General features: G+C 44.0%; 1 protein-coding gene across 1 annotated transcript; it reads left to right on the forward strand.

Annotated features, from left to right (window-relative positions):
- Positions 1-22,755: 22,755 nt before the first annotated feature.
- On the forward strand, positions 22,756-23,574 carry LOC138301570 (olfactory receptor 11L1-like). Its single transcript, XM_069242088.1, has one exon. It carries the CDS (start codon positions 22,756-22,758, stop codon positions 23,572-23,574), a length of 819 nt encoding a protein of 272 aa, XP_069098189.1.
- The last annotated feature ends 397 nt before the right edge of the window (positions 23,575-23,971 follow it).

Here is a 23,971-nt window from a genome sequence, read left to right on the forward strand (position 1 = left end):
GGTCCTGGCCGGCTATAGAGTTCAATGATACTCGCCCTTCATCCGGATTAAACCACTTCAAAATAATGCGGCCACCATCTGCTAGACGCCTCTGCTGCTACTGCCAATCTCGCCTTTTTAAAGCCAATAAGACCCTCTTTTCATTTCGGGGGGTTTTAATCTGGATATGATGCCTGCATTTTTAGCCCCAGGTCCCTCAACTCCTTAATTCCCGGATAAGAAGTCAGAGTAAATCTTATTTCCTTGCTTCCTGTACAGCCACAAGGGCTACAGTTCGCTAAATCAGGATAGCGTCCTTGTGCCAAGCAAACAAAGTTTTTCTTTTTTTTTCCCCCCTTGCAGTTATTAATAGTTGATTGTAAAGCCTCCTCCTCCCCCTTACCCCAAAGTTACCGCTCTTTGCTGCGAGGGGGGAGGGGGTCCTTGTTGTGGTTGGGCCGCTGTCCTCCAGCCGCGGTGGCTGCCGCGCCTCGCGATCTCGGGAGGAACACAAAATCCGCTTCTGAAGCACAAAGCCTACTGAGGCGGCTGCCGGCCGTGCGAGAAAGGGCGGCAGCGGGTCAATACGAGCGCGGCCAAGAGCGGCCGGTGCAGCGGCCGGTACTGTGACCGTGCGGCGTCTCCGCGGTCGATTTCCTCTTCGCACTGACTTCACGCTGACTGCCGTCGCCGTGGCGCTTGGTTCCGGTGGGTGTGGCTAATGGGCCTCGCTACGCCGACACCATTTTGGTGTCATTTCAAGGATAAAAACATATTTTATTTTTATAACTTGGTGTTGTATTTTTATTATGCTTTGTGTTTTACTTATTTGCAGTTTTGTTGATATGATATTAAATGCTTTACACTCCTGTCTCTTAAGCTAAGCCTAACTACTTGTAGACAAGCTACCAAGATTTGAGCAACAATTAATTGATTGAGACCTTGACTAGACCTAGTGGGTGTTTCTGGCCTATTGCTAACTGTAGGTATCTACTTGCCCTTACCAACAATCTACTTTCCAACAAACATAACAATAAGCATCTTATGGTTATCCTATATACCAAACCAACTGCCCAGAACACTTTACTCCATTTCGACAGCTACTAACCTAGATGCCAAAAGCAAGGTATTCCATTCAGCCAATTCCGGAGATTATGAGAGAATTGTACACATACAAGGAATTTCTTCCATAATGCTGAAGTTCTGAAACATATGCTCTTGGATCAGGGTTACCCTGAAATATTGGTTAAGGATTCCTTCACGAGAGCCAGGTATTATGATATGAACAGTATGTTTGCAAGTAGGAATAAAGAGCAGGAAAACAGATTGGTTTGTGTCACACGGCATTCAATGTTGAACAACAGGATTGGACAAATTATCAGTTCACAATGGCACATTTTGAATGTTGATTCAGATGAAAGCCCATTAGAGAAGCCATTGATTGCATTCCGGAGGAACCACAAACTGAGAAATATTTTGGTTAAATCTTGTATCAACAGTCAGGTGAATGCTGCACAAAGAACCTTAATGGGAATGAGTCTTATTAACGGCAACTATAAATGTGGTACATGACATGCTTACCAAGATGTCATGTTGTCTCAAGAGGTGAGATTAATTGATACGACCTACATTGACGGCAATGACCAGTTGTAGAAAAAGTGACATAATTTATCTGATCGTGTGTCGATGTGGTCTTGGGTACATTGTGGAGACTGGCAGGGATTTTAGATAGTGATGACGCAGAAAAAGAGGGTTCGACATATATTCATGTACACTGTGTAACCGACATATATATTGAAGTGTGATTTTAAGTAAAAGAAATAATGTACAAGGGAAATTGTGCCCTCGGGGCAGTTCGCCATCATTATAAACGAGCTTTATTAATCATGAAGTATTAAAAATGTATTAATCCGTCATAATCGCAAATGTATGCCATGATTTATTGTTTGAAAACTGTTTTGCTTAGCTTAAATTTAGTACAGGCTTTGGCCTAGTTGCTTGGTTTCAAATTCTGACTGCGTGATTCTTTTTTTTCCTTGAATTAATGAAATATATTCTTGCTTGAAGTTGTATTTTTCCAGTAGAAACTGGCTGGTACACTTATCTCCAAGGTTTCGTGCTAGGCCGGTTACATCCCCTTTGATACAAGGTCAGTCTCTGCAGGTGCGGACAATGAAGGTACAGATAGTAAAATAATTGGCAAACCATGATACAATTTGTGTTCCAAGGCGCCAAGGACAGTGTATGCATAAATGGGCGCTAGTAAAAGACAATTTTGATTGGACAATTTGAAGCCAACCTATGAACCCTCCAATGGAAGACCCTACAGAATTTGGAATGTTTCTTACTTAAACCCACCGGACAAAGAGAAGTCAGCCATTTTCATCGATGCCAGTTTGAAGCCTGATGCCAGACTCCATTTTGGACGACACCCTGATGCCCTTTTCTCTATCTGAGAGAAAGAGACTTTAAGAATTCTCACCCTAGAGACTTTAACTTTGATTTGCCCCGTCTTGCCCATGCAGTAACTTTGCCCTATTCTCCTTGCCGTTGCAAGGAAGCTTGCCCTTAACTTTGCCCCTTTGAAATTTGCCCCATGCTGATCAACCGGTACCTGAAGGACGAAGACTTTTCTTGAATGCTGATTGTATTTGGTAAATATGAAAGGATAAATGTATTATGCATTGTGTTTTTTTTTTCCTTTTAGGTACCAACTGCTATTTTGATAGGATCCTAGCTAGAACTTTTCCAAATTTGTGTTGACTAAATTCGTTTTGCATGAAGTCCCACATGCCAATGCTAATTAGAGGTTAGTCGAGGTATTCATTCAATGTATCATGAAGAATTGAAATCTTGTTATGCTGACCGAATGTATGCAATTAGTCAAATACAGTTAGTCAAATTGGTGATTTGCATTGCTATAACAGAGTGTATCATTATTCAGATTTTACGTAGATTGTGTTTCTTCCGCCGTTATGGACAGCTAGTAATGTTCATATACATATATCAATTGGTTTTGAGACACATATATATCGTGCTAGCTTTGTTAATATAGGGAAATAAATTCACTAACTTTTAATAAACTGGTGTGGTTATTCATGACTGAAAGGTCATGGTGCGCAGAAATATCAACTGTTATTGATTTCTGATGTATTATATTGATCTATTAATTGAGTATTGATTATCGATTACAACAGTTATTGATTATTGATTTGAGTGACTCGACTATTGAGGATGAGGAGAGCCCGACTCGGTTAAAAGATTTCACCGACCTCCAACGTGTCCAGGTACAGGTAATTTATAAGGGCTGGACGCGTTATCAATAGTGTTACAGCAAACATAAATCTGCTATACATTACGAAAGGGATGAAGCTCCTCTGGTTCTGCATTTCACGCAAAAGAATCATACAGAAAAAAAATTGAAATTGATTGTCTTGTAAAAAGTTTTTTCTCCTGAGGTCAAGAATGTCGAGAAGAGGAGGAAAGTGAAAGGAGTATTTTGGATTTACACTCTGATGACATATGAGAAAGGTTTGAATGGGACCATTCTATGGGAAAATACGATAAGAAAAGGATAGAGCTCCTTTCCCCTAGTAGTTTTTGAGGCTGTGGGCCCTCTTCCTGTTACTCCCTGTTTTTGTATGTGATCTTGTCTTCTGGAGGAGAAAGCTATGTGGTTACAGCTGCAAGTTTGTCTATAGGTTTTGTTTTGTTCTTTTTTAGTATTCATTTGATTATTTTGGTTACATTTGTCAATAGTAGCATGGGGTATTTCTAGGGAGGGTATCTTTGTTTTGTTGTTTCTTTGGACAATGACTGGTATTATTAGCCTTTGTTGTTTTTATTTGAGATTGTTGGGAAGCTCTTCCTGCAAAGAGCAGTAGATTTTTCTCTTTTTTTTCAGATCATTTTCTGTAGTTTTTGTTGGCTCCTTGTTTTCTTTGGTCACAAGTATGTACCGTTGTTTTACTTTCTTAGTTTTGTTGTTAAGTATTTGACATTTTCGAGTTGGTTATTTTGGTATTGTTTTTGTCTGTGCCTACGGGTTTATTTTAGTATTATGTGTTGTTTAGTGCAATTGGAGCCGTATCTGTTGACTGTGACATGGTGCTGTAGTTGAGACGCTCTCCTCTAGTCCGCTCTCTATTTTTTTAACCAATAGGTTGGGCTTTCAGATGTAGGAGGTGATGTATCTTCCTGGGCTTTTAGATCGGCTCACATCCTGGGAGTTTACGTCTCTTTCACATCCACGTGTATCTGGTTGAGCTATTGATTTTCCAGTACTTTGACCATTGAAAATGCCAGGTAAGGGACTTTGTTTTTGGCCTTGGGTCACCTGTATGAGGAGGTCTGGCGTCCTTGAATTTGTGGGTTAATGTAGTGATCGATTCAGACTTTAGTCTCCCAGTGGGGTATGTTCAATTATTTTCTACTCAGAGTATGTATTTGTGTCTTTATTATTTATGTCTTTTCTAAATGGCGAAATAGACCCTGATGCATATTGATGCAAGTTGTGTTTAGCAGTGGTTTTCAGTAACTCTGTGCATCTTTTCATAATATGTTGCTTATTTATGTTGTAACAATTAAAGGCACTTCTGAATGTTGTGGTGCTGGGATTTATTCCTATGGTCTTGAGGGTGGCTCTCCCTTTATTTCTTTATTTTTATGTTCGTTTTTCTCTAGAATCTTAGTTATCTTTCTACATATGTTGACTCCTCGAAGTCCTTTCATGTAAATTTGAATAATCCACAGAAAGTTCAGCATAATGGGTGTTGGTTTTCCTATCTTTTTTTCTCTCACAGTACATGTTTCTTCTTCTTACTGTTTTGGGAATTATGATTATTTATTCTTTATTAGGATGGTGGTACTCATTGGAGCATACAGAGGCTTGTTAATTTGAATAGTTTAGTTGCATGTTTTATCTTGTGTCATTTTGTCCATTACATTGATATTGGGCTCCTATCTTCATCAGGTACTTCTTTACTTTTCATCTTTGCGCCCTCAAGAAGGTGGTCCCCACTGTGCGTCTTTGCCGGACTGACCAGAGTTAACCATTGTTTGCATATTTCTCTTCTACCCTAGAAAACCAGGTAAAACAGCAAGCTCTTATCACTTTCATAACAAATTCCCACCTCTGGAGACCTCTCGAAAATGAATAACTCTGGGCTGTCATCTATATTAGTATAGAAAGCATCATTTAGCACTTTACCAACCTCTCCCCAAAACTCCTGTATGCTGGGACAGAGCACGAACATATGGAGGCTGTCTGCCTTCGGTAAGCTACATTTCTTGCAGTTTATCTCCTCTTCTCCCTGAATGTTTGCCAACTTCTTTGGTGACCAAAGAACCCTGTAGAGGGAAAAAAGGTGATTACTCCTAAGATATACCGGTTTTACCACCCTGTACAAAGTCTGAAAAGATACTTGCCATATTTGCTCCATCTTTGTGTTCGAGATGGTGTCTCCCCATGAAACCACAGGAAGATCGAAATCTACAATATCCAAAAGGAGCCCATACCAGACTGCCACTTCCTTCTTCCACTGGGGCCGTTGATCAGTGACACTTCCACTTCATTTGTTTCAGTTTCTTTATCCCCTAATGAGCAGCTTTGTGACAGATAAATTTTAAATCTAGATACCTCACCCAATGTTCTCCTCTGAAAATCTTCCCAAGAACACAAGTTCCCGTTCTTGAGAATCTGGCCCCTTTCAGTATTGCCTACCTCTTGGAGAGGGACCGCCAATATATTAAGACATTCTGGCATGCAGCGAGAATCCCAAACTGGGGCGTATCTGCTGTAATAAGATAGTCTTGTCTCTCACCTAACCTGTGCTAATAACTGATTTCAAATTGCCAAACTTATTAAAAAAATGTGAACCCCTCCCTCTCCTCCTTTAACATGGCCTTCCATACCTGGGGCATCCCAGTACCCTCCATATCAGCCAATAGATCATTTGCATTTCTTAGTTGGAAAGCCTAAGCATATAGTTAGAAAACTGGCCGTGCTAACCCCCCCTTATCACGTTTCCTCCTCGGCTTCTTCCTTCCTATCTTAACCCCCTTAGATGCCCAAATGAACGAATCCAATTTACCATGCAATTTTTGAAACCAGGTCTTCTTAAAGTGCAGCAGGATCATATTAAATAGAAAGGGGAATTTCGGGAGGAAAGACAATTTGATCAGATTAGGTTTTCCATACAATTTTAAAGGTAGATGGGAACAACTTGATATCAGCTTGTTTGTCTCTTTCTTGGTCCTATTAAAATGTCATTCAGCAATTCTCCCCAAGGAGCTACAGATCTTAATTCCCATGTATTTCAGTCTTCCTTTTATCAAATTATGTCCTCCCTCCATTTTCCATGCCATGATTTCCGTCTTTGGCATATTCAGCTCATACCCTGATAGTAGCCCAAATGCTGTTATTACTTGATCCGGTCCAAGCTAGCTAAGGTAGGAATTAGATCACCTGTATAAACCATCACATCATCAGCATACAATGCTATCTTCTTCACACTGCCCCCACAAATGAAAGGTTTAATCATTTGTTCTTTCCTAATCATTTCTGCCAGTGGGTCTATACACAGAGTGAATAGTAGTGAAGAAAGGGGGCACCTCTGCCTCATCCCTCTAGCTATCTTAAAGCTTGCCGTTAAGTTTCCATTCAGCACATTTCTGGCCAAGGGGGAGTTATATATTTCCTATATTATCCTACAAAATTTGTCTCCCAGATTAAAATAAGCTGTGAGGACCTCCAGGTATTGCCAATTCACCCTATCAAAAACCTTAGTGGCATCCATCATTATTACAGGCAAAGGGGCCTTGTTTGTGACTGCCAAGTCTATATTTCCAATTAACTCATGCATTAATATTTGCATACATCTCCCTTTAAGGAATCCTTTCTGATTTGCTACTATCAGCCTTCCCACAGCATTATTCAACTTCTTTGCCAATATACTTGCAAATCATTTATAGTCATTGTTTAACAGAGAGATAGGCCTATAGGACTCACACACAAAGGTTCTTTATCCAGTTTCAAAATCAACATTATCACTGTCTCTTCCCATGAATTTTGTGATTTTGGTAAAGGAGCACCTTCTTGAAAGATTTCCACAAAAAGCTGAGTCAGAACTGGGCTAATTGTCTCCTCCAAAATCTGGTAGAGCTCATTTGGCAGCCCATCATGACCATCCACCTTTCCTCTCTTATTCCTACCAAGTGTCTGCCGTACTTCTTCAGCGTAATAGGTTCAATTAAACCCTCCTTCTCCTCCTCTGACAGTCTCGGCAATTCCAGCCCATCCAGCCAGCTGTTTACTTGCCCCTTTGTTATCCTCGACTCCTCTGCATGCACGGTCCCAAAAAAGTCAAAAAAATCCTGCTGCACCTCCCCTGTTTCCTCTAGTGTTTTCCCAGTAGTCTTACATCTAACCTCTCTCACCTCATTTCTTGTTAAGTCTATCTTAATATTCCAGTCTATTAACTTCCCAGTGCTTTCGTCCTACTCAAAATGCCCCAGCTTATTTGCCTCCCATATAGCCTTACACTAGCTTCCATTACCGCTGCAATAAAATTATTTCGCTCATGCATCTCCTTTGACAAAGTCTTGTTACTATCTCCCTTCACCTGTTGATTTCCACGTCTTCTGTCTATGAATGCCAACTCTTGCTCTGCCTCCATAAATGTCCTCACTCTTTCTCTATTTTTCTGAGCAGCAGTGCTAATCAATTCCCCGCTTATAAAGGGCTTAAATGAGACCCACACTATGGGGGTCATTCTGACCCCCGCCGGTGGTGGCTGCCGCCGGCCTGGCGGGAACCGCCAGAAGACCGTACCGCGGTCGAAAGACCGCGGCGGTCATTGTGAGTTTCCCGCTGGGCTGGCGGGCGACCGCCAGAAGGCCGCCCGCCCGCCCAGCGGGAAACCCCCTTCCACGAGGATGCCGGCTCCGAATGGAGCCGGCGGAGTGGAAGGGGTGCGACGGGTGCAGTTGCACCCGTCGCAATTTTCAGTGTCTGCCACGCAGACACTGAAAATCTATGTGGGGCCCTGTTAGGGGGCCCCTGCAGTGCCCATGCCAATGGCATGGGCACTGCAGGGGCCCCCAGGGGCCCCACGACACCCGTTCCCGCCAGCCAGGTTCTGGCAGTGGAAACCGCCAGAACCAGGCTGGCGGGAAGGGGGTCGGAATCCCCATGGCGGCGCTGCTTGCAGCACCGTCGTGGAGGATTCCCAGGGGCAGCGGGAAACGGGCGGGACACCGCCGGTTTCCCGTTTCTGACCGCGGAATGCCCATGGAAGCACCGCCTATATGTAGGTTTATGGAGGTAATGTTATTCTAAAAAAACTCCACCGCCCTAATTCTTAAAGTGTCCACTACTTCTGGGTCCTTCAATAATAAGCGGTCTAGTGTCCATCTCCAGGGACTTTTTGTAGTTTTAACCCTCAGCTCTAAGACCTCCAGTGCATGGTCCGATAAGTGGGCAGCTAAATGTTGAACCTTCTGTACATTAGCCCTTAAGGTTTGATCCACAAGAAAAAAGTAAATCCTTGACTAATAACTATGTTTCTTGTTGTGGAACGTATAACCCCTGTTCCCCACCCCAGCTCTCCCTTCAAATATTAACCAGCCTCATTTGTCTCATTTAGGATCTGACATATACCTGAGATTTGGGGCAGGGATGTGATCTACTGCATGATCTATCTAATAGATTACTTAATACTACATTAAAATCCTCTGACATTATTATTGGATGAGGTGCATCTAACAGCTCAAGGCATATTTTCTGCAAGGGGTCAATATCATCTATGTTATGGCCATAGTAGCCTACTAATGTGTAGAAACTATTAAAGATTTTAGCCTTTGCAACAACACATCTTCCCTTTCTATCAGCCCTGTAGTCTAGTATAGACACTTCAACTTTCCTTTTAATGAGGATGACCACTTCTTTTTTAGGACTTGCCTGGTCCGTGCAAACACATTGCTGCACCCATCTCTGTGCCTTAACGATATCTAAACATTTCTTTCTTGTGAGATGTGACTCCTGTAAGATAAATATTTGGCCTGGTGTGTCCTTTAAATATTGAAAAATATTTTCTCTCCTAGACCTCACTCAGAGGCCATTAACATTCCATGATAGCATTTGTACCTCCTTAGTCTCCATCCCCATTGATAAATCTACCTCTAGTTCTCACACAACCTTTTACACCCACTTGGATCTCTCTGTACCTAGAAGACATTTTTGTATTTGTTTACCCCCAATACTCCCCACCTTGTGCAACCCCCCACCACACACTTAAGAACCCTCCCAATCTTCTGGCTGATTATTACAGCCATTTGGTGCCTTTCAGGCTTACAAGAGTGCTAACGAAGAAAAAGGAAAAGAAGAAAATCTAAAATAAGAATAGAGCTATCCTTAGAGATGGACCATGCAACATATAACGTCTGGGGTCCCCCCCGCTCATAGTGCCTAGTCCTTAATTTTCCCAACAAATCATTCACTTCTTCATAGTCTTTCAAATTATACATCTTGTTGTTATATATTACTTTCAGGGTTGCCGGGAATTTCAGTTGGGCTGACTCCCCCCACAATTTTCTGAATTCCTCCATTTTTTAGTTCCCACTGCCTATTCCAAGTGGGCTGAAATATATCGGATCTAATTTCCAGGGAGAGGTCGTTCCATTTCAGAAGACCTACTTTTAGAGCCTTACTTAGGATTTCCTCCTTTATGGAGTATGTGAGAAAATTTACCAGAATCTTACAAGTCTTGTTTTTATTTGTGATTTTCTGAAAAGGATCTCAGTGTACCCTCTGAATGTCCTTGGCGAGGGCCTCACTTGCCCTCACGAAAGTCCACAGCTAACTAATATCTCTAATATGGATGATTTAATATCATCCACCTTGCTTCCTTCTGAAACCTTCAAAATCTGCATTAATCTCTATTGTTTCTAGCTTATCCTGGTTCTCCTTGAGTTATGTGACCAATTTGACAACCTCTTGCATAAATCGAGATATTGCTTCCTTTAATTCCACCACAGAATCATCCAAGGCTCGGGATCTCTGGGACAGTGCATCATATTTTTCTGCTAGGCCCTCACATACTCCCTGTATCTCTTTCTGATTTGCTTGGGAGATATCAAACCCACTTCTAACCTCTTTTTCAAGTGAATGTAAAATCTACCCCATTCTCAGCTTCAGCTGTCGTTTCTCTGTCCTTTATAGTTTCTCTCTACACCAACAACTTCGGCATGGTAAACCGTGTTGGGTAGCCCAGCAGCTTGCAGCTCTGACTCCTTGTTCCTACTTTTTATCCTTATGGCCTCTCCCAACTGTGCCTCAAGACTCTCCACTAGAGGCTGGTACCGATTTTGGTACACTAATATTTGGACCTCTCCCACCTGCAATCCTTCCATAGTCCTTGTATAGGATTGTGGCCCTAAATCTGAGCCATAGCCCTCCCCGGAGTATGATGAAGCAGAGGAAGATTCTGCCAGGACACAAGAGCTCATTGTGACTTAAGTGAGGGGGTGATCTTCAATTGCCCTCCTCATAAGGCCGATGTTACTTTTAGTGATTTCCAGAGGGCGGCTTTCTCCAGTTGGCCTTTATGTAATAGCAAAGCCTCCCCTGGTCTGATGTTAATGCATTTACCTTCCTCCGGGTTTCTCTTTGAGGTTCCCCTAAAGTCTGCCCATACACTGTTTTCGACAGAGGGTGCTTGACCCAGGTTTGTGGCAAACTCCCAGGTAGTAGCAGGCTACCTAACTGTTTTAGCTCTGCTTCTCAGAGAGTATCTGCTCACTCTCCCTGATTTCCCCTGTAATTAACCAATTCCTACCTTCCTGGCCACAGAGTTCACTGCTTTTCACAGTCACTTTCCTGGTAAAATATCCCCTTTCCAAAAAGGAGTGGAATGCTGCTGCTGTCTCCAGGCACTTCTCTGAAGTCGTCGCTAATCCAGACATCACCAGGGACTCCCTGCCAAAGCAACCCATGCTGCCTCTGCTGCCTCTCCCCCTTAGCATGACTCGGCAAGTGATTCCCAGAGTCTGCCTCGCTTTCTGGGCCGCTCGACTTCACAACACCTCCTCAGCGCCTTCCACCAGTTCTCCTCCATCCGCCACCATTCTTGCTGCTACCTGTACGGCGTGCCATGCCACCGCTTCCCAGCTCTCCCCTCTCCCATGCTGCTCCAGGTAATTTTAGATTATTTCTTCCTCCGTCGCCACACCATGCCTTCTCTCTCTGTCACTGCACTTGCACTCCATATAGCATTGCACCTAGCCTGGCGAGGACTGGGGCCTGACGTTAACTGGCCGCAAGCGTTCTCCATTAGGATTAGGATTGTTATAAATACTGAATTGAATTATGTTCACTTGATGATGATTTATGAATCCGATTAGACAGTTTACCTCTAAGATTTTCACTATATAGGTGAACTTGTTTTTGTTCCCCTGTTTTGAGCGTTTTTATATGGTGAGTGTAGGAAGGTAGCCTCTTTCTAGCCTTGTTACCCTCACTTTTGGCCTGTTTGTGAGTATATGTCAGGGAGTTTTTATTGTCTCACTGGGATCCTGCTAGCCAGGGCCCAGTGCTCATAGTGAAAACCCTATGTTGTCAGTGTGTTTGATATGTGTCACTGGGATCCTGCTAGCCAGGACCCCAGTGCTCATAAGTGTGTGGCCTATATGTGTTCCCTGTGTGGTGCCTAACTGTATCACTGAGGCTCTGCTAAGCAGAACCTCAGTGTTTATGCTCTCTCTGCCTTTAAAATTGTCACTAATTTTACCAATTCTGATTGGCACACTGGAACACCATTATAATTCCCTAGGATATGGTACCTAGGTACCCAGGGTATTGGGGTTCCAGGAGATCCCTATGGACTGCAGCATTTCTTTTGCCACCCATAGGGAGCTCAGACAATTCTTACACAGGACTGCCACTGCAGCTTGAGTGAAATAACGTCCACATTATTTCACAGCCATTTTCACTGCACATAAGTAACTTATAAGTCACCTATATGTCTAACCCTCAATTGGTGAAGATTAGGTGCCAAGTTACTTAGTGTGTGGGCACCCTGGCACTAGCCAAGGTGCCCTCACATTTTTCAGGGCAAATTCACCAGACTTTGTGAGAGCGGGGACATCATTACACACGTGCACTACACATAGGTCACTACCTATGTGTAGCGTCACAATGGTAACTCCGAACCTGTCCATGTAATATGTCTAAGATCATGGAATTGTCACCCCAATACCATTCTGGTATTGGGGGGATAATTCCATGCATCCCCGGGTCTCATGCACAGAACCCAGGTACTGCCAAACTGCCTTTCTGGGGTTTCCACTGCAGCTGCTGCCAACCTCTCAGACAGGTTTCTGCCCCCCTGGGGTCTAGGCAGCCCAGTCCCAGAAAGGCAGAACAAAGGATTTCTGCCGAGAGAGGGTGTTCACCATGTCCCTTTGCAAATAGGTGTGAAGGGCTGGGGAGGAGTAGCCTCCCCCAGCCACTGGAAATGCTTTGATGGGCACAGACGGTGCCCATCTCTGCATAAGCCAGTCTACACCGGTTCAGGGATCCCCCAGCCCTACTCTGGTGCGAAACTGAACAAAGGTCAGGGGAGTGACCGAGAGCTCCTCCAGTGTGTCCCAAACCTCTACCATCTTGGATTCAGAGGTGTTGGGGCATAATGGACCGCTCTGAGTGGCCAGTGCCAGCAGGTGATGTCAAAGACCCCTCCTGATCTCTCCTCTGGGCTATTCCTCAGATAACGAATGCAAGAGCTCACCAGAGTTCCTCTGCACTTCCCTCTTCGACTTCTGCCAAGTATTGACCGCTGACTGCTCCAGGACGCCTGCAAAACTGCAACAAAGTAGCAAGAAGACTACCAGCAACATTGTAGCACCTCATCCTGCCGGCTTTCTCGACTGTTTCCTGGTGGTGTATGCTCTGAGGGCTGTTTGCCTTCACCCTGCACTGGAAGCCAAGAAGAAATCTCCTGTGGGTCGATGGACTCTTCCCCCTGCTAACGCAGGCACCAAACTTCTGCATCACCGGTCCTCTGCGTCCCCTTTCATCCTGATGAGCGTGGTCCTTGGAACACAGGAGTTGGGTCCAAGTGTCTCCCACAGTCCAGTGGCCCTTCTGTCCAAATTTGGTGGAGGTAAGTCCTTGCCTCCCCACGCCAGACAGCAAACCTGTGTTCTGCGTGATATGCAGCTGCTCCGGCTTATGTGCACTTTTCCAAGGATTCCTTTGTGCACAGCCTAGCCTGGGTCCCCAGCACTCCGTCCTGCAGTGCTCAACCCGCTGAGTTGGACTCCGACGTCGTGGGACCCTTCTTTGTGACTCTGAGTCGACTGCTGTCCTCAGATCTTCCAAGTGCCTGCACCGGTACTTCTGCGGGTGCTGCCTGCTTTTGTGGGGGCTCTCTGAGTTGCTGAACACCACCTCTGTCTCCTCCTCCAAGGGGCGACCTCCTGGTCCTTCCTGGTCCCCAGCAGCAGCCAAAATTCTTGACCGCAACTCTTGCAGCTAGCAAGGCTTGTTTGCTGTATTTCTGCCTGGAAATACTTTTGCAACCTCGAGCACGCCATGGGACATCTTCCATCCAAAGGAGAAGTTTCTATCTCTCTTCGTTGTTGCAGAATCTTCAGCTTCTTCCACCCAGAGGCAGCCCTTTTGCACATTCATCCGGGTTGTAGTAGGCTCCTGCCCCCCCCTGGACACTTTTGTGACTCTTGGACTTGGTCCCCTTCCTTTAAATGTCCTCAGGTCCAGGAATCCATCTTCAGTGTTTTGCTGGTGCTTGTGGTTCTTGCAGAGTCCCCTATCCCGTCTATTCTGTCTTTCTGGGGTAGTAGGGTAACTTTACTCCTACTTTTCAGGGTCTTGGCGTGGGGTATCTTCGACACCCTTACTGTTTTCTTACAGTCCCAGCTACCCTCTACAACCTCCCATAGGTCTGGGGTCCATTTGTGATTCACATTCCACTTTTGGAGTATTTGGTTTGTGTTGCCCCTAGACCTATGTTCACCTATTGCATCCTTTTGTGATTCTACATTGTTTGCACTACTTTTCTTACTGTTTCTTACCTATTTTGGGTTTGTGTACATATAATTTGTGTATATTACTTACCTCCTAAGTGAGGGTATCTTCTGAGATACTTTTGGCATATTGTCACTAAAATAAAGTACTTTTATTTTTTGTAACTCTGAGTATTGTGTTTTCTTATGATATTGTGCTATATGATATAAGTGGTATAGTAGGAGCTTTGCATGTCTTCTAGTTCAGCCTAAGCTGCTTTGCCACAGCTACCTTCTATCAGCCTAAGCTGCTAGAAACACCTCTATTCTACTAATAAGGGATAACTGGACCTGGCAGAGGGTGTAAGTACCACAAGGTTCCCACTATAAGCCAGGCCAGCCTCCTACAGTGAGTGATTTCTATTAATGTGCGTGCTGTCAAGTACGCAGTGATGATGTGGATGTGGTTATGCCGAACAAGTTTTAGTGAGTTTGTGGCCCTTTTAAATTAACATAACAGTCGTTGTATTATCAAAAAGATTTGTGAAATATAATATTGAATATATAGGGGACTTAGTTTTTTTGTACTTAATGTATTTATTATTTGGATCATGATGCAAATAAAAAATAAACACATTTCTCTGTTTAAAGTTGCCTTTTGTGTATTTATCATGTTCCAATGAGTGTATGCTTATCTAATTATTGTGGATAGTTTTTGGTTTGTTTCGTATCCTTAAAAAGGTTTGCATAGTCTTTTACTGATGTCACTGGGTTTGCTGCCCACGTAGTATTGCTTTTCAGGGTCCCTCTTGGGTGAGTGTCCTTTTCAAACCTCTGGAAGAAAGAACAAGTGCTTTCAAACAGGTCAGTTTTATCCTGAGGTCATTAAATAACTCTCTCATAGAAGGCCACATAGTATCATTTCAGTTAACCGTGGTCCCCGTGGGTATGTGAGTAAAGTGCCAGTGGCACAGAATACAAAGTTTGGCTGTGCTCATTGCTGTTGTCAGTAGTCATGGGTTGTGAGTTCAGGTGAATCACACACGCTGTGTGTCACACAGACCCCTCAGGGACTGTATCTTTTGAAAATGAAGAGGAAAAGACTTTACACGGAGTTGGAGAGATGAGGCATCGCTAAGGCCAATACGGCGTCAGTCCCTTACGGCATCCTAGAAGATGAGGCGTTGGTTCCGCACTGAGAGGTAGATAGAGGTGAGGTGTCAGTTCCATCCAGTTACAGGGAGAGCTGATGCAGCATTGGTAGCCATGTCAGTTCCTTGTGATCTGGCGGGGTCAAAAGATCCAGTCAGTCAAGACGTGATGTGTCACTTTCGCAGTGTTGCGATGACCCTGCGCGATGTCAGCGATGTCTCGGCAATGTCAGACTTCGGATGTGCATGGAGCGGGAAGCAGGCTGCGGTGTTGGTGCTGGTGTTGCTGAAGTTGTTCCAGGCATCGCTGAAGTTGGAAAACTAGCTAAAACCCAGTAGGTGAAGTTTTTGCTGTCCCTGAAACTTTAGAACAGGAGGCAAGCGCAATTCAAGCAATTGGAGAGCATTTTTGAGGAAGGCAGAGTCCTTCTAGCTTAGTCAGAGGCCAGCATGCAACAATGGGGCAGCAGTCCTTCTCAGCAAAGCAGTCCAGAAGAGTCCTTTGGAAAGTCAGGTAAGTCTTCTAACAGAATTCAAGTCTAGATCCAGAAGTGTCTGATTTGATTGATGAGGCCAGAGACCCAGTTTGTATACACAAAAATGCCTTTGAATTAGGGGAAACTTCAAAGTGCGGTTTTGAAATGCACAAGTTCCCTTTTCAGCCCAGTCCTGTCTGCCAGGATCCCTGTGGTGAGTTATCAGTCCTTTTTCTAAGGGCAGGCCACTCGGCTTTGAAATGTAAGAGAGAGCCTCTTCACCCTCCCAGACCCATTCAGTATTCAGATGAATGCAGTTGGGACTGAGTGTCCTGTGTTTATGGCTGTCCGGGTGGAATGCACGAGGGGAGCTGTCAACCAGCACAGACAAGACGGTGGTAAGTGCAGAGAAATGCCCACTTCTAATGCTAGTCTATGAGAGGAGCAGGCCTCACTGTAGTGGAAAATGAATTTGTGAGCTCTTTACTATCAGGACATGTAAAACACATAAAGTACATGTTCTGCCATTTACTTACATAGCATCCTGTCCTAAGGGTTACCTAGGTCCTACCTTAGGGGTGACATATGTAGAAAAAGAGGAGTTTAAGTCTTGCCAAGTATTTTTAAATGCGAAGTCAAAGTGGCAGTGAAACTGCGCACACAGGCCTTGCAATAGCAGGACTGAAACATACGTAAGGGGCTACTTATGTGGGTGGCAAAATCAGTGCTGCAGGGCCACTAGTAGCTTTTAATTTACAGGTCGTTGGCACCTGTAGTGCACTTTACTAGGGACTTACAAGTAAATTAAATATGCCAATTGGATAGGAACCAATGTTACCATGTTTAGGGGAGAGAGAAAATGTACTTTAGCACTGGTTAGCAGCGGTTAACCTGTGCAGAGTCCTAAAACAAGCAAAAACAATGTCAGAAAAGTGGAATGTGGTAGGCAAAAAGTTTGGGATGACCACCCTATGGCTGTTACGTCTAATATGTGTCACTCCAACTGAAAGTGGAAAGAGCTACCCAACCCCGTAGGAGCTCTCATCACTAAGAGGGAAGAATCTGGAAAGACCATCAGCACTGGTGTTGTCAGTTCCGGGAGATGCTCTACTGTGAAGTTCATTCCCTGTAGGGAGATGAACCATCTCAAGAGTTTAGGATTTTCACCCCTCATCTGCATGAGCTAATTGAAGGGCTTGTTGTCTTTCTGATCCCTGAAGTGAGTCTCAAACATGTATGGTCTCAGCTTCTTTAGTGCCCAGACCACAGCAAATGCTTCTCTTTCAATTGCGCCCTACCTGCGTTCCTGTGGAAGTAACCTCCTACCTGCGATGGCTACTGGCTGGTCTAGGCCCTCCTCATTCAGCTGTGCTAAGACTGCCCCTATGCCATGCTGTGAAGCGTCAAGCAGCACTAGAATTCCTTGGAGTAATTGGAGGCCATGAGAACAGGTGCTGTGCGCATGTCTTCCTTGAGTGAATCAAAGGCTTTCTGAGAAGCCTCTGTCCAGGTCACTAACCTGGGCTGCTTTTTGGAAGTCAACTCAGATAAGAGGGCCACAATAGTGCCATACCCCTTAACAAATCTGTGGTCGTAACCAGTAAGGCCTAAGAAGGCTTTCACTTCTGTTTGAGTTTTAGGTGGTTGCCAGGCTATGATTGTTTCAATCTTAGCCTAGAGGGGCTGCACCTAGCCACCACATACTTGGTGTCCAAAGTACACCATGGAACTCTGACCAATCTAGTACTTACTGGCCTTGATTGTCTGCCCTGCCTGTTGGAGGGCATGGAGCATTTCTTGGAGGTGAAGCTGATGTCACTCCCAACTGGCACTGTGGACTGCATTGTGGTCTAGGTAAGTGGCACAGAATGCCTACTTACCAGCCGGGACCCTGATGACCAACAGTTGGAAGATAGAAGGGGCATTCTTCAAGCCAAAGGGCATCACCCAGAATAGGTAATGTCGCTCAGGAGTTGAGAAAGCTGAACTCTCTTATGCCCCCTCAGTCAAGACAATCTGCCAGTACCCTGAAAAGCAAACATACTGAGGGATTTGGCAGTGCCTAGCCTGTCAATGAGCTCATCAGCTCTGGGCATGGGGTTTGCGTCAGTTTTAGTGATGGAGTTGAGCCATCGATAGTCCACATAGAACCAAAGTTCTGGTTTGTCACCTGGTGGGGCAGCCTTAGGTACCAGCACCACGGGTCTGGACCAAAGACTGTTAGAGGTTTCAATCACACCTAAAGCTAGCAGCTTGATGCTGGCCTTCATCCTGTCTGCAAACCTGTAAATTTTGTTCTTTACAGGGGGACTGTCTCCCATGTCAATATTGTGGACACACAGATGTATGAGTCCAGGGGTGAGAGAAAACAGAGAGGAGTACTGTTCCAGTAACTGGTAACAATCACGACGCTGGTCTAAGGTCAGGGAGTCAGAGACGCTGACACTCTACACTGACCAATCAATTTCCTATGCAGAAAGGAGGTCTGGGAGAAGTTCACTCTCCTCCTCCACTCCCTCATCTGTCAGAAGGAGCATGGACCTTCGAACTCTCAAAGTGAGGCTTTAGTCTGTTTATGTGGAGTACCCTTAGGGGTTTTTAGGGGTCTGGAGGTCCACTGGTATGTGACCTACTCCTTATGCTCCTTTTCTTCATATGGTTGAGTCCAGTGATCCAGGAGAGCCCTGAGCTCTACTGGTTCCATGACTCATAGTCCACCAGAATGGCCTTCTGGTAATACCAACGTTTCAGTACCTCTTGACTGGCCTCAAGGTTGCTCTTGGCCTTTTTTTAGAAGCTGTGCATCTGGTTGCGGAGGGCCAGCATGTAGCTGACCACATGTTGGGGGGTTTCCTGGGAGCTTTCTCCCTCCACTCCCTGACAGTGCTTGGGGGGGCCCTATCATGGTAGCCATAGAGAAGTTCAATGGGACTGAACCCTGCCCCTTTCTAAGGCACCTCTCTGTAAGCAAAGAGAAGGCGTGGCAAGAGGTCTTCCCACTTACACCTCATGGCCTCAGGTAGGCCTGCAATCATGCCCTTTAAGATCTTGTTGAATCTCTCAACCAGACCATTGGATTGAGGGTGATAGGGTATGGTAAACCTGTATGTTACACTGCATGCATCCCTCATGGGCTTCATGTAAACAGACATGAAGTTAATGCCTTTGCCAGACACTATCTCTTTGGGGAACCCCACACTGGTAAAGATCCCCATCAAATCTCTGGTCACTACAGGTGCAGTCACCCTCCACAGAGGGCAATGTCTTCCCTAGTTTGCTCAGGGGACCCTATCAAACTCCTTAGAGGGAACTTTAAGAGCTGGTTTCCCGCACCTCTTCCCCCTCTCCTTGGCAGCTGTTTGGGCCATTCTTCTAGGCTCAAGTCACCCTTGACTCTCTTCCCAGGCAGCCATGCACCGTGTAGTCATACAGACCCACTCAGACAATCCCATTATCTCCAAGTGAGACCTGAGCTCTACATTCCTTCATTTAGTGTACTCTAGGTCATTGCCAAACAGGCAATCTACAGCTATGGCAGGACTCACAGCTAGATTCAGCTTACCAGAGACCCCCCTACTCAACGGGGAACCAGAGCCACCAGAAGATAGCTCTTGCGATTGTCGGCGATTAAAACTTGGTGGAATGTGTTCAGTACGACCTGCTCTGCTGACACCAGCTGACCCCTTACAGTAGGCATGCTGACTCCTGTGTCAAACAGAGGCTCCAGCTATTGTCCATTAATGGTGACCCACTGCCTATACTTAGAAGTATTGGAAGGCATGTGGGCTTTTACCACCAATTCTGCATCCCCCAGGGGCACTAGCGTTACCTCTGCCTGCTCCCCAAAGCTAACTGAGACTACCTCCTCCCCAAGAGGTACACTAGCCAACCCAGGTATTTGCCCACCAGTGGGGGGCTATGCTCTCTTTGGACATTTGGAGTCACCCTTAGAGTGTACATACTTGTAGCACTCTGCACAGAGGGGTACAAACTTCCCTGTCTCATGATCAAAGAATCCTTTCTTCTCAGGTTCAGATTGGGACTGGATACCATTTCCCTTTTTGAATTCTTTTAGGGGCCTTTTGAGAACTCCTTAGTTTTAGGTTTTTCTCCCACCCTCTTTCTTCTGCTGAGAACCCTGACTTCCTTTGTGATTGCCCCGCCCCCCTGAGATACCTTTTTGGACACTCTGGTGCTAGCCCAGAGGTACGCCTTCTCAGCAAGCTTCCTGGGATCAGTCAGCTTACCGTCAACTAGGTGCTGGTGCAACTCTGTGAAACAAATACTGAGCTTGTGCTCTCCTAGGATCAAATTGTACAACCCAACATAATCACTGACTTTGCTGCCCCGCACCCAGCCATTCAGTGCCTTATTGGAATAATCAATAAAGTCTACCCGTGATTGGCTAGGGAGATTGCTACTGTTCCTGAATCTTTAGCAATACTTCTCAGGGGTCAGTCTAAATTCACCAATCAACATGGCTTTCGTAGGAGTGTACTTGTTTTGGTCCCCAACCTCTAATGTCAGAATGTGTCCCTCCCAAGTGTTGGCATGTGTTTCTAAAGGCCCACCCCCCACAGTGGTCTTCAGGAACCCCATGTGCCCTCAGTGCAACTTCATAAGCAGAAAACCATCAATGTTATCTCCCACCAAATACCTTACAAACATTGTTGTCTCCAGCAGTCAATATAACAAACAAAGAGGGGTGGTAACGTGGAAAAATAGCGCCCACCTACTAAATGCGTAGTACAATTGTATGGATACAATCTCACTATCACCAGATGGTGCACATACAAGCTACCTTCCCTAATGAACCTTGTGAACAAAACAACCAATGATTGTTAGCTACAAATATAATGAACTATGCACACATCTTCAAAATTTCAAATAATTCATTTAGAGTACAGTCCCATTAAACTCCTTCAATTCTTCTTTATTCCTTCACTTCATATGTTAATCACTTCAGCAAAAAGCCAACACATGTTTCATTTAGGTTGTGTTACCCCACGCCTTCATCAGGACTTATATAGGCTTTCTTGTAATCTTGTATTATAGGTTGTTTATTGTTACAATCTCTGTGCCCATTAGCGTCCTGTTGTGTTCTGTGAATCTTGAAGTTGTTTGTTTAGTCGTTATAAGTAACCTTCCAACTGATTAAAAAGTATCCTTTCTGTTTCCTCTAGAGTCTGAGTGTATGGTAGTTTACCCCTTCAAGATCCAATATTCTCCTGTATCCGCAAAGCGTATTGTCGTCCGGGGCTGCGAGTATGCAGACCGGTTTCTTAATACCATTAAGTTTTACTTATTTAGAACAAAATGGGTAGCTTGTTGCTCATATGCATATACCTTCCATTTTGGGGTCTTTCTTACCATGTTTGACTTATTTGTTTTATGTTTTGTTTAGACATTTGGTTGCTCTTACCCTCAGGCATGATGTCACTCTCACGACATTAGCATTTTGTTTGCCGTAGTAAGGTAATGAAACATCTTTACATTCATCTGCACACTCACGCTTTGGGTTGTAAGGTTATTGTGATGTATATGTTACAGCTATTCACACCGCTCACTGACTACTGTATTCAACTAATTCAATATTTCTTGTCTTTGGTTCATTTATCGCCTGGTCATATGTCTTATTCACATGTTGTATTGTGGGTTTGACCACTTATGAGTGGTTTAGACTTGGTTCGCCTCTTTCTATTCACATTATATGAAGGTCTTATTTTCTTGCTCATCTAATTGTATGTATGGACAACAACTTTGTTTTTTTCTCATCTAGGGGTGTCTAACCATCAACCCCACTTATCGCAAGAGAGTGGTCAACACTATAGATATAAACAAATCAACTCTATGCTATCATCCTGTATATTTGTACATACGTTTTCGTCATGTATGTATTTGTGTATCTTTACAGCCTTGAAAAAATCACGAGTGTGACAAAACACGTGTTAGCTGTGGCTGTGGAATTATACTCATCTTGCCAAATTAATATTTCTACCATTAATAAAAAGGTTTCACTACAACTGAACTCACCTGGATAACTACGGACTATTTAGGAGTGCTGGGGTATTTCTAGGATCATACCCAGGGAGATATTTTGCAAAACAAGCCAACTGTTGTAGAAGCAGTCTTATGAATTAGAATGCTTTTAGATTAGATCACCAGTAGGAAGAAACAAGGGGTGCTTGCCCACAATTGCTTTTGGTCATTAGAACTATCTTTGGGTGGATTAAGTGCCAGAAGAGATTGGATAACCACCAAATTCTTTTAACAATCCAGAGGAAGTAACAAGGAACTGACACACAAATTGCTCTCTAGGTCTTACATAGCACCTTTGGACCATGGTGCAAGGGTGACTACGTTGGAGGCTTGAATTTGTTTGTGCAGGAAGGGCCACCTTCCTGTGGAAACTGATCCTCCGAGGCATCTTCCTCCTTCTAAGTGTCCTCAGAGTGCAGCATACTTAGAAAGAGGAAACAACTAGGAGAAATAAAGGTATTTCTCTTTGTTGCACATCTGGTTGGGAGGCATACACCTCTGACACATTCCAAAATCTGCCAGTGTTGGTAAATCTGGGAATGTATCAGAATGCATTGTGGATGCCTGGGAACACCCACGCTCCACTCGCTAGCATGCCTCCCTGCTGCAGAGTAAGGCAGTGATTTGCACTGCCTTGCGTTACTCCAGATTTAACCAGCCACGCAGGGCCATGGAAGTTGGTCATGCATAACTTGGTAAATCTCATTTAGGATTTTTGTAATCCTTGTGTCTACTTGCATGGTTCAATGACGACACATAACTTTGATAAATATGTGCCTAAGTTAGTTTGTGAAAATGGTTATTAAAGACTGAAAGCCTTGGTGAAGTTTTGAATAAATGTATTACTTTTTGTTTCCTCTTAGATTTTTGGCATGAGACACATTGTAAAGAGAAATTGTCATGAAAGCAGCACTGCTCTTGCTCACCTTATGCTATTGAAGATTAACAACATTAAACATCCAATGGCTACCTCTTTTTGTCCAGGAAACACAACAGTGCTGCCACACTTCACCCTAATAGGTTTTCAAGTTCCTCCAGAGATTAAGCCTTTCCTGTTCGTCATTTTCCTAACAATCTATTTGTTAACAATGACTGGGAATATACTGATTGTGGTCACCGTATCTTCAGACATTTGTCTTCACTTACCAATGTACTTCTTCCTTGTTAACTTATCTGTTTTGGAAACATGGTATATGACCGTGATTGCTCCTTCCCTGCTTGTTGGTCTGTTAAAGAAAAGCAATCATATTTCTCTTCATGCATGTCTCATGCAATTTTTTTTCTTTGGTTGGATGGCCTGCACTGAATGCTTACTTTTAACACTGATGGCATTTGATAGATATATTGCAATCTGCTTCCCATTACAATACGGCACGCTAATGAACCAAAACCATTGCCTGATGATGACCATGGGTGCTTGGGTGATTGGATTTGCACCCCCTTTTGTCACTGTCTTCCTGTTGTGGGATCTGTATTTTTGTGATTGTACTGAGATTGATCATTTTTTCTGTGATTTTGCACCTCTTCTAAAGGCTGCATGCTCTGACACATTTTTGGCTGAAAGAGTACCTTTTGTCATGTCTTTCGCTATTCTCTCCACACCTTTCCTACTGATTATTGCATCTTATGTTTACATCATCTCTGCCATTCTGAGGATTCCATCATCCACAGGACGACATCGAGCCTTCTCAACATGCAGCTCTCACCTCATTGTGGTAGTTTTGTATTTTGGAACACTGATTGCTTTGTTTGTGGTACCAACATCTGGTCACTCTGTTAATCTAAACAAAATTCTGTCTCTGCTGTACACTGTGGTCACACCAATGATAAATCCTGTCATATACACTCTGAGGAACAAAGAGTTCAGGGTGGCATTCAACAGGGTTGTTCATAGGAAAGGCTTGTAACAATGAGCTGACAACAGGGAGGTTTCTATTTCTTGCAGACATAAAAGGATTCCCCAGCAGCTTGCAGAAAACAGGGATTTTCATCAGAAAAATAACTCACTCTAGGTGTTACATCTGAAAGCCTCCAACTTGGGTTGAATGTTTAAAAAATATGTTCTTCGTTTTTTGTGTTGTATTTTTTATTCAAATCATAGGTGTTGGCTCATTTTATTTATTTGTTTATTTATTTATTTACTTATTTATGCATTTTTACATTGCGCGCACTTGACCCAAAGGCACTATACGGTGAACAGTGTTAGATACAAAGATACATAGGGCTAGATGTACGAAAACTGGTAATAGTTATTACCAATTAGTGATCTTTTGTGAATCACTATTTATTAATCACTATTACCAT

The sequence above is a fragment of the Pleurodeles waltl genome, chromosome 6 (genome assembly GCF_031143425.1).
Source record: "Pleurodeles waltl isolate 20211129_DDA chromosome 6, aPleWal1.hap1.20221129, whole genome shotgun sequence".
NCBI lineage: Eukaryota > Metazoa > Chordata > Amphibia > Caudata > Salamandridae > Pleurodeles > Pleurodeles waltl.

Excerpts from the sequence above, each read along its gene's own strand:
- LOC138301570 (XM_069242088.1), top strand. The coding sequence starts at position 22,756 with ATGACTGGGAATATACTGATTGTGGTCACCGTATCTTCAGACATTTGT.